This window comes from Acipenser ruthenus, chromosome 29 (genome assembly GCF_902713425.1).
Source record: "Acipenser ruthenus chromosome 29, fAciRut3.2 maternal haplotype, whole genome shotgun sequence".
Lineage (NCBI taxonomy): Eukaryota > Metazoa > Chordata > Actinopteri > Acipenseriformes > Acipenseridae > Acipenser > Acipenser ruthenus.
The window spans coordinates 2,955,684-2,968,667 of record NC_081217.1 but is presented as its reverse complement, the minus strand read 5'-3'; the positions used below and the strand labels follow the sequence as shown (position 1 = coordinate 2,968,667).

Below are 12,984 nucleotides of genomic sequence, written 5' to 3'. Positions count from 1 at the left end.
ATTACAGATCATTTGTTTGTGGAAACCCTTCTTCGTTGAATGATAGTGTTGCTCAAATGCAATGTGGCAATGCGTGTTCAAGAAGCTCATTAGCTTTTGAATTACAGCTATTACATCACGTTAAGATTAGGAACTGTCTGAATTAGCTGCTAAAAAAGAAGTGCTCTTTAACCTCGTAAAGCCAATTATTGATGAGGTCTCAGACTGGTTTCTATGGGTTATGGGGTTACCCTTGTCTTGGACAATCACCTTTTAGGACCTGGTTTTGGGGACTAGATGAATTGGTAGGAAGCACTGTCACATCTAAACATGTGCATTGGATGTTGTTTTGGGATGCTGTGGAACTTCAAATCAATGCAAAGCCATGCTACCAAACTTTTTACCCTTTTTGTAAGATCATTTAAGGTGGCTTATAGTTGATAGAATATTTCTATATGCGTCTGATTTGTGTTCTTCCAATGTGTAAGGTGATGCGATGTGTCATTGTGCAGTTAGCTTAAAGCACATGAAATACGAAGATTCAAACAAACATTTTCATCAGCTGAAGAACAACCAGCACCCGTGTGCTATCCTCTTTTTTTTTCTTCTGCTGTCTGTATCCGTTGTTGATCTACTCCAGTCCCTCAGATCTATGGATATGGTACGATACTATACATGAACTCAGCGTTAGCCCAAGCCGTCACTGACGCAGCACAGTGGAATTCAGGTCTAGGTAGGAGTGTTTTTAATGTATCCTCCTCGTCCCACTCTAGGTATTTATGGTAGCGTATTCCATTCATTGCAGACCAACGTAACGGATGCTAAAGGGTAGCAAAGGAGGACCTACCTTCCTGTCACCCTTTAGTACAACCACACAGACAGCTACTGGTATTATTATTATTATTATTATTATTATTATTATTATTATTATTATTATCTGTGTCTCTTCTTCGGTTGGAATGAGCATGTTCAATCTGGTAACTTACACACATTTTATCATTTTTAACACTATAGCTAATACCCTACATTGTCCTGGTGAGCCAGCTGAAGAAAAGACTTCTTATTCAACCTCACACAAAAAAGACAACACACACACAAAAAATAACTTGCATTGGCTACCATAGAGGGATCAGCTTCGCTCAGTCGTCATACGCCTGATCATCTGGGGATTTAGGCAGCTGAAATAAATTAATAACTTTAATGAATGAGTAAAAACATGAAACTTTACATTGTATAAAGAAGGACAGCCCATAAATATGTATTACGCAGCACTTGTGCTTCAAATGGCTCTTCTGTACAGCCTGATCGTGTAGGTAATGAAAGCTGAAAAGCTACTTCAGCTCATCTTAAACATCTCCTCCAAGATTTATAGCCGACAGGGTTAACTGGATAGGCTGTAAATTACCCAAAAGAACCCTTACTAATCCCATATTGGCCTGTCTTTATTTCTCCATCTCACAAGGACTAGCGAGTGTCTCTCTATCACCGCAGCATGGGCCAACATATGCTCTGTGAGCGACTCATGTAAAATTAAACAGCTCCCTCACAATGAGGGCGAGGGAGCGGGACTGAATGAGCTGGGGAGCTCCTCATTTGTCAGTCAGGACGCAGAAGGCACGCTCGCTAGGTCGCTAGGTCAGGGTATTGGGCGTATGCAACGGATGACCATTGACTGCAGCGCTGGCCCCGACAGATGGAGATTTACAGCTTTTTCAGGCTTTTCTCTCTTTTTTTCGGAGGCTGAATGGGGGTGCCCATTGTCCCTGGGTTTGACAAGTGATTTTGATAAGGTGGGTCCCTCCCGCCGGCTACTGGCTCGTACCCCCCCCCCCCCCCCCCCCCCAACTGTCGCTTCTCTAGCTCAGACAGCCAGCTGCCAACAGAGCTTCCCTAAACGCACAGAATCTGGGCGAGCGGTGAAAGAGAAACAGAGGCCGACTAGACGCCTGGGGCAAAAGGTCAGAGCAGCATGCGCCAGGCTCTTTTGTTTCAGGGTCCCCTTGTTTTACTGGGTCCCCTTCCCTGCTGTGACCCGTTCCATGTGACGCTGTACACATCAGCATGGCGCACTGATTAAAACAACGATCAACACAGATACAGCAAAGACAGAACAAAGACAGCAGCAAGCCCCGGGAGGTAACCATGTCTCCCCTGCAGGAAAAAGCACAGCTCTTCCTCTTCTCCTGTCTGTTTACTTGACAGGTCATGTTGACGCTATGAATCCCATTTGTATTTGTTTCACTTGATCACTGCCTTTCCCTTTATGATATGTTATGACCATGCAGATAGTGACGAAAGCCATGTGTGGGAGGTGTTGTGAGTTTCTTGTGTACAGTACGTTCCTTAAACCCTGTCTTATAAAAAATGTCTTGATTACTTAAGCTCATTTCCTCCATGTTGCAGCAATGACTACAAGCAGATTACAGGCAGCCCTCTCGTAATTAATGATAAGGGAAATGAATTAGAGGCAGAGAGCCCTCCCCTCTCACACTCAGAGCTAATGGCTTACAGTACTGATCCGCATGTCACAAATAATTACTAGACCTCTTACTGTCGTATTTGAATGACAGGTGGAATCAAACAAAGCAGAGTTTAATATTTCTTTAAAAGAAATAAGAAATAACAAAGAAAGAAGAAAGCCTTCATACCCTGGCGGTTGAAAATGACATCATCATTTCTAAAGACTGTCTTAGTGATTGCATCTGTTGTATATATATTCTCAATAGTATCTAATATACAAGTGATTCTAGAATTGTTAAACCGGTCTGGTGAAAATCAGGTTCACGTTTGGGCATGTCAAGAACAAGTCAATGGTTTTTTTTCAGCGCAAATGCATAAAAATGACACAGAATTACTGCATTTGCTTTACGTTATTCATACAGTAATATACAATACAATACAATGGTGCTGTTATAGTGCAAGACAGCATGCCTGTGAAATCTCAGAAATGAAGATCAACTGTCCTTGCGGAAAAGACTTCAGCTTTGCTTCCTGAATGTATCATTCACAGTTCTGTATATAACCTCCTACCGCTGCAAGGGCACCTCAAGGGTAAGCAGCGTTTCAAGGGGATTAGAAGCCTGAGTCCCTTAAAATAAAAGAAACGTTGGGAATTTTATAGAAACTGGACAGTCACCAATGTTTGCTTTAGCGAGCAGAAGGACAATGGAGAGCATGCTTGTGGCACACTGCTGCTTTGCAGGATTCAGAAGTGGGTGAGATTTAGAGGAGAGGTTAGTGCATCTTTTAACCTGGTCCTTTCAGCTGCAGACGGGCAGGATAAGGGGGGGCGGGCGTTTGATTTGACAATAACAGCTGTGCCAATAATGAAGGGAGGTGGGGCAGACACGGCACGCTCTTTCATTCACACCACAGCCGGCACGTGCCCCACTGATTAATTCAAATAAAACGAAGCAGAAACTGTCTTTCTTTCACACCAATTACAGGCCCATTGTCAGCGTCCCCCCCTTCGAGCTCACCTCCATTGAACTTGAAATTAGAATTGGAAATGTGGGGCTCGGATAGCGTTTGTCATTTATATATACATAAACTCGAGATACAGAATACATTCAGGGAGAAATTAGCGGGTGGCTGGTAGATGAAGGCAATCTGTTTCCCCAGAAGGGTTCTTGCAAATGAACTGAACGCATGCAGCCTGTCTATTGTAGATAGCGCCCAGATCCAATAATATATACACAACTGAGAAAGCGGTTTCTAATTGCTGGCAGTGCTTTTTGTTCTTAATTTTGATTATTCAGTCATATTATTGTGAATATTAGGACGTGTCACCAAGCTATTGTCTCTGGAAAAGAGCAGCAGTTCTCTCTCCTGTAAGGGTGAAAAGAGATCAGCAAAACAAAAACAGCACGTTGGTTTGTTTCTCTCCTGTAGATCATCAACTGGAGAACGATACCCTCCAATAAAATATATTTTTTGGCCAATTTGAGTAACTGGACCAATTTGGTACACTGTGCTAATCCATTCCCATTGCCACGATGTTATCAGGGATCATTTGGAACAGTTTGATAAATGAAGGCCTAATCCATGCAGTACATGTTGGCAGTTAAAAGAAGGATCGAAGATACCCATTAGCCACTCGTTTGCATTCCAGAACTAGTATTATTTTGTCAACGTTTCATACAACAATGTGGAAGAGGAACACAATCTACATTTTGAACATTTACTTCAACGACCTGCCTTATCAGAGGGAACAATGAGAGAGCATCGCGTTTCAGATGAAATGCAAAATCCACGTCCCCAAATCAAACAGGCCAGCACATGCTACTTGGAAAGGACGGCCAGTGCTGCTTTTCAATCAAGAGGCATTTGGTGCCACCTAGAGGCATTGTGAAGAATTGCCTCTTGACAGCAGTGTGTGTGTGTGCTTTCTTCACCTCCAGCCTTTATAATTTCGACACGTGTCAATCAGTTTGGAGCCACGTCATTGTTTTGCACTTATTAATAACAAATACATTTGCTACGATGGTTTAAGCGAGATGGTGTGCAGTATTAGAACAACAACAAGCAGATTTCGATAGTTTTCTGAAAAGTGGTGTTTCGAGAAAAAAAAAAAATTCTTTCGTATTTTAGTTTTCTGGAAACTGCACCTTTATGTGGTGCTAGGGTTCAAACGGTTGACAATTACTGGTACATAGGAAACACAATTGGCCACTTTACTGGAAACATGGTAACGTGTTGAAAACGTAATTTGAAGCGTGGACCTAAAAACCTGAAAACTATCTGCTTCAACTACTGTTAATTAAACGTATTTATTTTTCAGCGTAGCGCTTCTATCTGGGGCGTTAAAGCTCCAATTAAGAGTAAGCCAATCAATGTAAGAACTAGTCTGACCCCTTGCTGACCCCTCGATACTAGAATCGCAGTATTTGAACACTGTGTGCTGCACTGGGAAGTGTTTGTCACACCAGGACCAGCACTGCAAAGGTGAGACCAGTTACCTGTTTCATTTGCTGTTGTGCACCAGTTTACTTATCAATACATTTGTTTGAAATCGATTTACTGAATTAAAAAGGAGAGATACAGGAGCGGATTAGTCAGTCTGCAGGCGGATGTAATGCAACAGATGGGCTGGACTACAAAACCCGTATCTGTGTTGGCAGATAAAGCAGCCGGGAAGTCACATCTTGTAGGAATTGGATGTCGTGTAGAAAGAGTATTTGGTTTATTATAGGCATCCTCGTGTCAGATGGGACTGCTCTACCAATTAGATTCCATATAGTCGCACTCCATTAATGCTACCTAATCGTGTGCGATTCATCATGTTTTGACACTGTGATTGTGAATAAATGCGTGTGCATTATTTATCTGGTGTGGAGATGGCCTTAACGAGCTGTTTATTACTTGCTTTAGTCACATGATTTGTTGGTTTAAATTTCTGTACATCCTATTTTTTGGTAATTGCAGCGCAGATTAGGAGCTTCCCTGATTAGCCGCTCTATTCACACTACTTCTGTAATACACGGTTATCCTGGTTTTAAAATGGGATGGGAATCTCTTGGTTTCAGCACGGGTTAATTCGGTATTATGGGAATCTCTTGGTTTCAGCACGGGTTAATTCGGTATTATGTCAGTACTCTGGGAGGGTATTGGAAATCTGAATTGGCTGCCTGTTTTCCCTGCTTGGTCAGAGACCCCATCTTAAACTATTTCCAGGAGATCTGTGTTGGTTTTGTTTGGCTTCTCTGAGCTGAAGCACAGATTCCATGTGATCGCTGTACCCTCTTGCTGCTGCAGGTAGGAGGAGGCGCTTGACTCTTCACTTGATAATGGCAAGACAGCTTCCAGGAGTGATGAAGCCTGTGTGCCAGCAGCTGTAAGAAAGACAAGCTGGCAAGTCAACAATGCTTGGCTTCTGCTGAAGTGCACTAAAGGCTAGACTATGGTGTTTGTGTCTAATCTGATCAGTGTAGTGAAAGATCAGAGAGCACACCTTGGGCATTAAAAGGTTAAAACCACAATCCAGTCCCACTCCTTACAGTACAGTATTTAAGAAACGCCCCCAGTTCCCTGGCAGTCTTTTTCTTTCCCCATTTAGATTCCAGTGGGCTGTGCTTTACTGCAATCCTTCCTGCTTCAGACTTGACACTGAATCTAGCTGTGGCTGGATGGCAGCCAGTGGTCTGGAGGATTCCACTTCCACAGAAAACAAAGCAACAGGTTCCCTTGAACTTGTGACACACACACCCCTTGCTGTGTGCTCTGTTGTGTGAGGAAATGAACTCAATAGGCACTTCAGGTCCAGTTTTTGAGCCAAGCGCTACTTTTTTTTTTTTTTGTCACATGCTGAATGAATGTTTTAGCAGTGTTCTCCCCCATCATGCCTCAGTGTAAGTTTCCTGTTATGATAAGTCTCAGCAGCCCTTTAGCAGAGAGAGCGCAGGCTGGAGGGAAAGGGAGAGTTACTGTTAGTTTGACACCTACTGCTGTTCTATTAATTGAGAGCTGTAAGTACTCCTGAGATGTGACGCTTTTCAGCAAGCGTCGAGCAGTGTTTTATTAAAAACATTACTTTGCATGTGTTTGAGCTGCAAACTTTAACATTCTTGTTTGAGTGTTCTTAGTCAGAGTTGTTTACTTGTGGTAATAAATAATGAAGAGGGAGGGAGCATTTCTTTTTTTTTCAGCGCAACAGTATGTTTAAGGGTGGGGTGTGCAAATGTGAAAGCCAAGTAGTTTTAGTGTGGGGGATATCTTGCTTTTTTGTTTTGTTCAAATGCTGTATTGTACAGTTCACTGGCTGCACGCCCTTCTGCAATTGCAGTTTGAACTGCAGGAGTTTGTTCTCGTCAGTAGTTTTGCTTTGTTTCTAGCAAGCAGGCTACAGACTGACCTATATATTCAAAGTGAGCGTTGTTTCAAAGTTCCATTCTAGTCAGGTCTGTCGTGGGGTTTCAGTCTGCTAGCATGCTGGTGGAGGTCAGCTCGGACACAGCTGCATGGCTGCTGTCTTTGACCGCTTGCCAGTTTACGCCACGTTCATGTCGCTCTTAATGGCTTGCAGCCAGTGTTGAGGTGGAGCCCATTTTGTAAACGGCACAAATCCACACATTAAGTTAAGGCAGTCAGAGGCACAAGCACAGAGTGTGGACCTGTCTGACATGGATTCTGGTACCTTTCTTTCAGGACCACGTCCAACTTCACATTCCAACAAGAGAAAGAAACTTTTTTTTATTAGATCCCATTTCTAAAGGCTGGCCTGGTTTTCCAGCAACACTCAGTGCTTAATTCTGATAAGAATGAAGAGCAGCTGCTTGTATTTCAGCATCACTTCAATCTTCATGCTAGTCTCGTGGAAACCCAGAGGGTTTTTGTCTTTTTAAATGCTGTTGGTCGTTCATTTTCCCTGCTGGTGTTTGGAGAGGATCAGTAGCATTGTGTACAGTAGGCTACAGTGCAGACACACCAATCTTCACCTGACTGGCTTATTACAGCAATGTTAATCACTTTACTTCATATTCATAACTACAGAAAATAAAGTTTTTAAATGTCATATGTTGTACATTTCTATTTATTATGCACTATAATTAATTGAATCCTGGGGTTTGTCTGATTTTTATACAACAGGAAACATAAATAAAAGTGGTCTTTGCAATAAACCAAGATGGCAGTGTGCTTCTGGATGCTGCGTGTCTTCTAGTGATGCATCAAAAGATGTTGGTTTTGTCAATTCACATACAGGACCTATACATAGCTGTGATTCGATCAGAAGCCTAAAGGCACCAGCAACAGAGCATCCCTATCTCTCTGCAAATCGAGCTGCTCTCTAAATAACTCAATAAGCCTAATTAACCCTGGGAAGATTTGATTTTACAGGCATCAGGAGGAGGAGAGATGGGTTTGACTGCCTTTCTATTCTGGAACTGAGGCTCTCTGGGTGGTCGTCTGCACTCGTTTCTGTCCGCTGTAGGTAATAACTGGATTGATCTTGTTATACCAGAGTAGAGGACATGCAGCTGAGCGAGTGTGTGGACAAACCGACAGTGAAGTCATTCGCATAGATGCACAGTGGCAGATGAAAGGAGAATTGAGGATCCAGGGACCTTGTTCAAATCCCAGTTCCACACACACACAGCCCTGAACTCTTTTTTTCCCTCTCTCTGTTTTGCAGATGTCTCCATTCTCAGCCTTGCGAGTGGCAGGTCTCCTGGCCAGGCGAGGGGTCGCTGTGAACATCAGTGTGCGGGCTGCTCATGGGCACGGTAACTGCAGGCTGCCAAGCCGTTCATTTGGGGTTTATGTACAGTTTTGACATCAGTATATGGGTGTAGCCACTGTATGTGTGGTGTGCAGGGCATCTACTGTGCCTGTGTTAAATGGGACCTGTGTGTGCATGACAGTGTTTTACATTGTGTGCTAATTATTACACATGTATACATAATGCAGGGGCTTCACCATCGAATTCTTCTATTGTTTCAGGATCGTTCACTAGGTACAGTAGCGAGGTTCCAAAAAATACAACGTTATGTGTTGCTACAATTGTTAAACATACCTGGAACTTTTCATTAACGTCCTGACAACTTTTTACACGTCTAGCTTATAAATTCTGTTTCAAAGGTCTCTTCAAAGTGATCGCCCACATTGTCAAACCGGTAACTCTGCAATAACGATCCATGATGAGGTGCGGAACAGAAAAGCCAGAGGTGTTTTTTGGGGTTTTTTTCTAATCTCTCTTTCTACAGTGATTTTAGAGGACACATCTCAAACCCCAGTGCACTAGGGCAGACATTTTGAAAAGTTTTGAAACAGGCTTTAAAGTTATATGTGTATGTGAGGATGTTAACAATGAAAATAAAAATGAGAGGTAAGTTATTTAAACAGTTGTAGCAACACGTGTGGATGTGCAACACTATTTTGGAACCACGTTATGAACTGCTGCCATTAATATTATGTAAAATAATGTTAATCACAAATGTATGCCGTGTGAGAAGCTCAGGGACTCGAATGAAATGCTCCACAGGTGCTTTTCTGAGTATCTGGATTTGTCTTATTGTAACAGAAATAGAACGACAACTCCACTATCACAGACCCTTCTAGGAAGCTTGAGAGGGTGCAATTAGAGGCTTCTTGCACTGGCAGTTACCAGCCTGACAATCCTCACGGGGCAACCCAGCTCCTATTATGGTAGCATAAGGGTTACAGTTTGAGTTGCATAATGAAGTCCATCCGTTTAGTGAACATAAATCCCAGGTAAAGGTTCTGTATTTTTGCCAGCCGCACATTTAATCTCTGTCCTGTCTTGTAGCTTTTTCATGTGTGTTGGATTAAACTTTGCATGACTGAGCCTCGGATAAAATGCAGTTCGTTGGAACTACCCTGGGATCCTTTTAGTCTCTTTACATTAGTTTTATCATGAACCACACGAGTCTGGTGATACTTCAAGCTGTACCCCTTCCAATCCAGAATGTGTTTATTAGGTCTTGTCCGTTTTGCCTCCTGAATGCTTTGTTCTGTCCCAGCATAATTCATCTTCCACACGCCTCCCTGTAATTATTACCCTTTGATAATGAGAAGTAGAAGACTCCCCCCAGACGCTGTTTGTATCTCCAGTCTGGCTCTGGAACAGGAAGTGCATTCTCCTGCTTTCCACTAGATGGAGTAATTGGGTGACAATGCATCCAGCAAACAGTAACTGACTCTCTGTGGAATGGCTGGAAGTTGCTAAAATGGAGAAGCTCCATGTTGCCTTTAGATACAAAGCATAACTGGCTATGCAGTGCTTTTGTATAAGAAACTGTTTACAGGTTTCCCTGTGCAATGTACTAAAATGCTGCAGGAAACAGTTTCCTAACCTTGACCTGCTTGACTCTGCTCCTTTTTATATTAATAATGTTACTGTAGGTTCATTTACTGCAGTAGTTCCAGACAGGTTTAACCAGCATAGTTATACTCACTGAGCAAGTAAGAGGCAACAAGTTCCAGGGAAGAGTAACGCTGTGCAGATCCCTGTGACGCTCTCCTTGTTTCCCTGCAGAGATTTCCAAACAGGAAGACATGTCTCTGCCAATGTACTGGGACCGCAAGGACACCCCCTTGCCTGACATCCCGTTCCAAAAGGCCCTGACCGCGGACCAGCAGTCCCTCAAGCAGAAAGAGCTGGGCTCCTGGAAGAACCTCTCTGAGGAGGAGAAGATCGCCTGTACGAACCCTTCTGTGTATCTGAGAGGAGCAGACAGTATAGAGAGCAGAGGAGGCGTTCGGCTTCCTTATAAACCATTACATTCACATCATCTCGAATGGATTTGTTCATACTGCCTATTTTATATGCAAGGTCATCAATTTGAAATGAAAACGAATGTCAAAACCTTAAACTGTAGCCTATCAATGCAAGGTGGTCCAAATGTACTGTTTGATAAGCTGTGCTGTCTAAGTTCTACGCGGCCCCCAGTAAGAGTGTGCTTGTTGTGCTTTGTTTCAGTGTACCGCCTGGCATTCAACCAGACTTTTGCAGAGATGAAAAAGCCAACCCAAGAGTGGAAGACTGTGGTGGGAGGCGTGCTGATCTTCATCGGCCTCACCGGGCTGGTGGTGTGGTGGCAGCGGGTCTTCGGTATGTCTCTCCATCTCGCTAACCTTGCTGCCTTGGCACAGTGGCTTGAGACTGAACAAACGTTACTGGGAACCTATCTGAGCCAGACCTGGGTTCAGTTATTGTATTTCTTGCTCTTATTGTATTACTTGTATTGTAACGCTTGAAATGTTTTTGCTTACGATTGTAAGTCGCCCTGGATAAGGGCGTCTGCTAAGAAATAAATAATAATAATAATAATAATAATAACTGGAATTAGAATTACATTTACAGCAGAAATGTTTGCTGAAATTGCAATTCGAATTACAATGCTGTTTTGCTCGATTGCAATTAGCAATTAGGCTGCAGTAATTGCAATTGCATTGAACTGAAATCAATCAGTTATATGGTATAATTAGTTACACAGGTGTGAAGGTTCAACTACAGTTCCGTTGTAATTGCAATTAATTACAGATTACATTGTTGTGATTGATCCCATGTCTAATTTGAGCCCTTTGGTTTTGTGGATTTTTTTTTTTTTTTTTTTTTTTTTTTTTTTTTTTTTTTTTTAAAAAGACACCTGGAAACTTTTCTAAAGACCCATCTCTGATTTATATCATGCCTCACCCTGCCAACTTAGGGACTCCCATTGATACATTATCTGCAAGTGAACAATCACCCTTTAGCCTGTCCCTTTATGAGTCTGGGGGAATGGTGATCACTGTGATAAACGATTGCTGTTTAAATCAGACAAGTAACCCTGTATGAACATCAGCAAGCTGAATCATACCCAGGAAAAGGCAATCGGAGTAATCCAATCTGTTCTAGTTGTGCACTCTCATGCCTAACCAAACTATTCCTGTGCCTAAAAGGAGTCTCCCCTGATTCCCCTTTGTCTCTGCTCTACCTGACTTTATTTTGCCCCTATTTGCTATTTATGCCCTCAATCCATTTAATGCTTTTAAAAATATCTGTTGTCTTTTACTCTGGAGCCAAACTGTGGATACCCCAGACAAGGCAGATTCAGTGCTGGTGCTCTTGTACCTCTTCATGCGTTTGTCAGAGTGCATACATTTACCCTTTAGTGATGTGTAGATGCCCTTCTCTTGCATCATCCCTCCCCATGTGTTCTGACTATTCTCTTGATCTGTGTTAACGGCCATTAAACACAAGGTACTCTAACCCTTAGGCAACTTTTTTTCGTTTGTCTAGTTTAAGCAGCTTTTTTGTTGCTCGAATCGAGCACGTGGAGGGTAGAAAATTGGTTTGAAATGTCTTATTGGTGCCGTGTGTTATTCCAATAAACCATTTCTATTAACTGTGTAATGGAGCGGTGTTCCGTGCCTGATCCAATAGTAAGGGGGCGCTTGTGTGTCGCATCAATATTTCCTATTCAGCATGGTCTGTAGTCTTTCACGAAACTCGCCATGGCAAATATGATTAACAGGCTGCTGGCCCTGTGTTTTCAGTGTTGCCGCCCCAGCCGCACACCCTGAAGGAGGATTGGCTCGCAGCACAGGCCAAGAGGATGATTGACATGCGAATCAATCCAGTCGAGGGCTTCTCCTCCAGCTGGGATTACGAGAAGAACCAATGGAAGAAGTAGAGGGGGAGGGCAGCCTCTATTACTGCTCCTGATCCGTCCAGCTGCCCGTTTACCTGAATGTCCTGATTGACCTGTACGCTGTGAGCACACTGTAACCCACCTTCACTTAGTCCTGCCACTCGCTTTGGGACACATCTACTAAGATTTTGATCCAGCGCAGTGCAACGTTTACCCCATGTCTACCGTTTCAGAACAAGAAATAAACTGTTAATTTCAAAGTCTTTGTCACATTTTCAATAGTTTCTTTCTAGTTTTGAAACAATGAAGTTTATTTCTCTTAGGAAAGTACTTTTCATTGTGGTGGTGGGGAAAGTACTTTCCTAAGAGAGTCAAATTCCTTTTTACAAACTCATCACTAAATGAAATCTGTTTTGCGGTTATTTCTGTGGAATGCACCTTAGTGGATTTTTTCAGAGCGTTGGGTGACCTGTATACACGTGTGACTCCAAGAAGCAAGGGAAACTTTACTCTTTCATTCTGCCTCTCTGATTTGTACTAAATATACATGAATTAAATAAAGAATACAAAGTCTAACCTGAGCAGGTGTTGGTCTTATGCTTGTTAATGTGTTACTTGACTTTGCTTCGCTCCACCCATTCTCAAGGACAGCATTCCTATCCTCTTCAATGCTCCTCCGTTATGCTACTGCGAATGGGGCAGGGAGAAATGCAATAGTAAGACTGAGATAAATAGGGGGGGGGAAAAAAGTTTTTACTGTGTGTGGATAGATATTGACTTCAGCTTCTGTTGTAAGTGAACAAGCATGAGATGCAACCTGTTTTAATACTTTGAATTTAATAGGAAATCCTGGGTGCGCTCATATTCCTTTTGTAACGCAATTACAGAAGTGGTTCCAACACTGATGCTGTCTAAA

The 12,984-nt window shown here is 42.6% G+C and overlaps 1 protein-coding gene across 3 annotated transcripts; it reads left to right on the top strand.

The window, feature by feature from the left end:
• Window positions 1-4,776: 4,776 nt before the first annotated feature.
• LOC117427699 (cytochrome c oxidase subunit 4 isoform 2, mitochondrial-like) lies at window positions 4,777-12,649 on the top strand. Of its 3 annotated transcripts, none has more exons than XM_059003505.1 (5): window positions 4,777-4,923; window positions 8,108-8,198; window positions 9,971-10,135; window positions 10,415-10,546; window positions 11,974-12,649. In XM_059003505.1, exons 2-5 carry the CDS (start codon window positions 8,108-8,110, stop codon window positions 12,108-12,110), a joined length of 525 nt encoding a protein of 174 aa, XP_058859488.1. In that variant the 5' UTR covers window positions 4,777-4,923; the 3' UTR covers window positions 12,111-12,649. The 3 variants fall into 3 exon arrangements, with proteins under 3 accessions (XP_058859488.1, XP_033901814.2, XP_058859489.1); XM_034045923.3 differs by lacking the exon at window positions 4,777-4,923 and adding an exon at window positions 6,313-6,443; XM_059003506.1 differs by lacking the exon at window positions 4,777-4,923 and adding an exon at window positions 7,888-7,906.
• Window positions 12,650-12,984: the final 335 nt, after the last annotated feature.

Coding starts and splice junctions, on each gene's coding strand:
- LOC117427699 (XM_059003505.1), top strand. CDS start 8,108: ATGTCTCCATTCTCAGCCTTGCGAGTGGCAGGTCTCCTGGCCAGGCGA. Junction 8,199..9,970: donor GCGGGCTGCTCATGGGCACG/GTAACTGCAGGC, acceptor GTTTCCCTGCAG/AGATTTCCAAACAGGAAGAC. Junction 10,547..11,973: donor GTGGTGGCAGCGGGTCTTCG/GTATGTCTCTCC, acceptor CTGTGTTTTCAG/TGTTGCCGCCCCAGCCGCAC.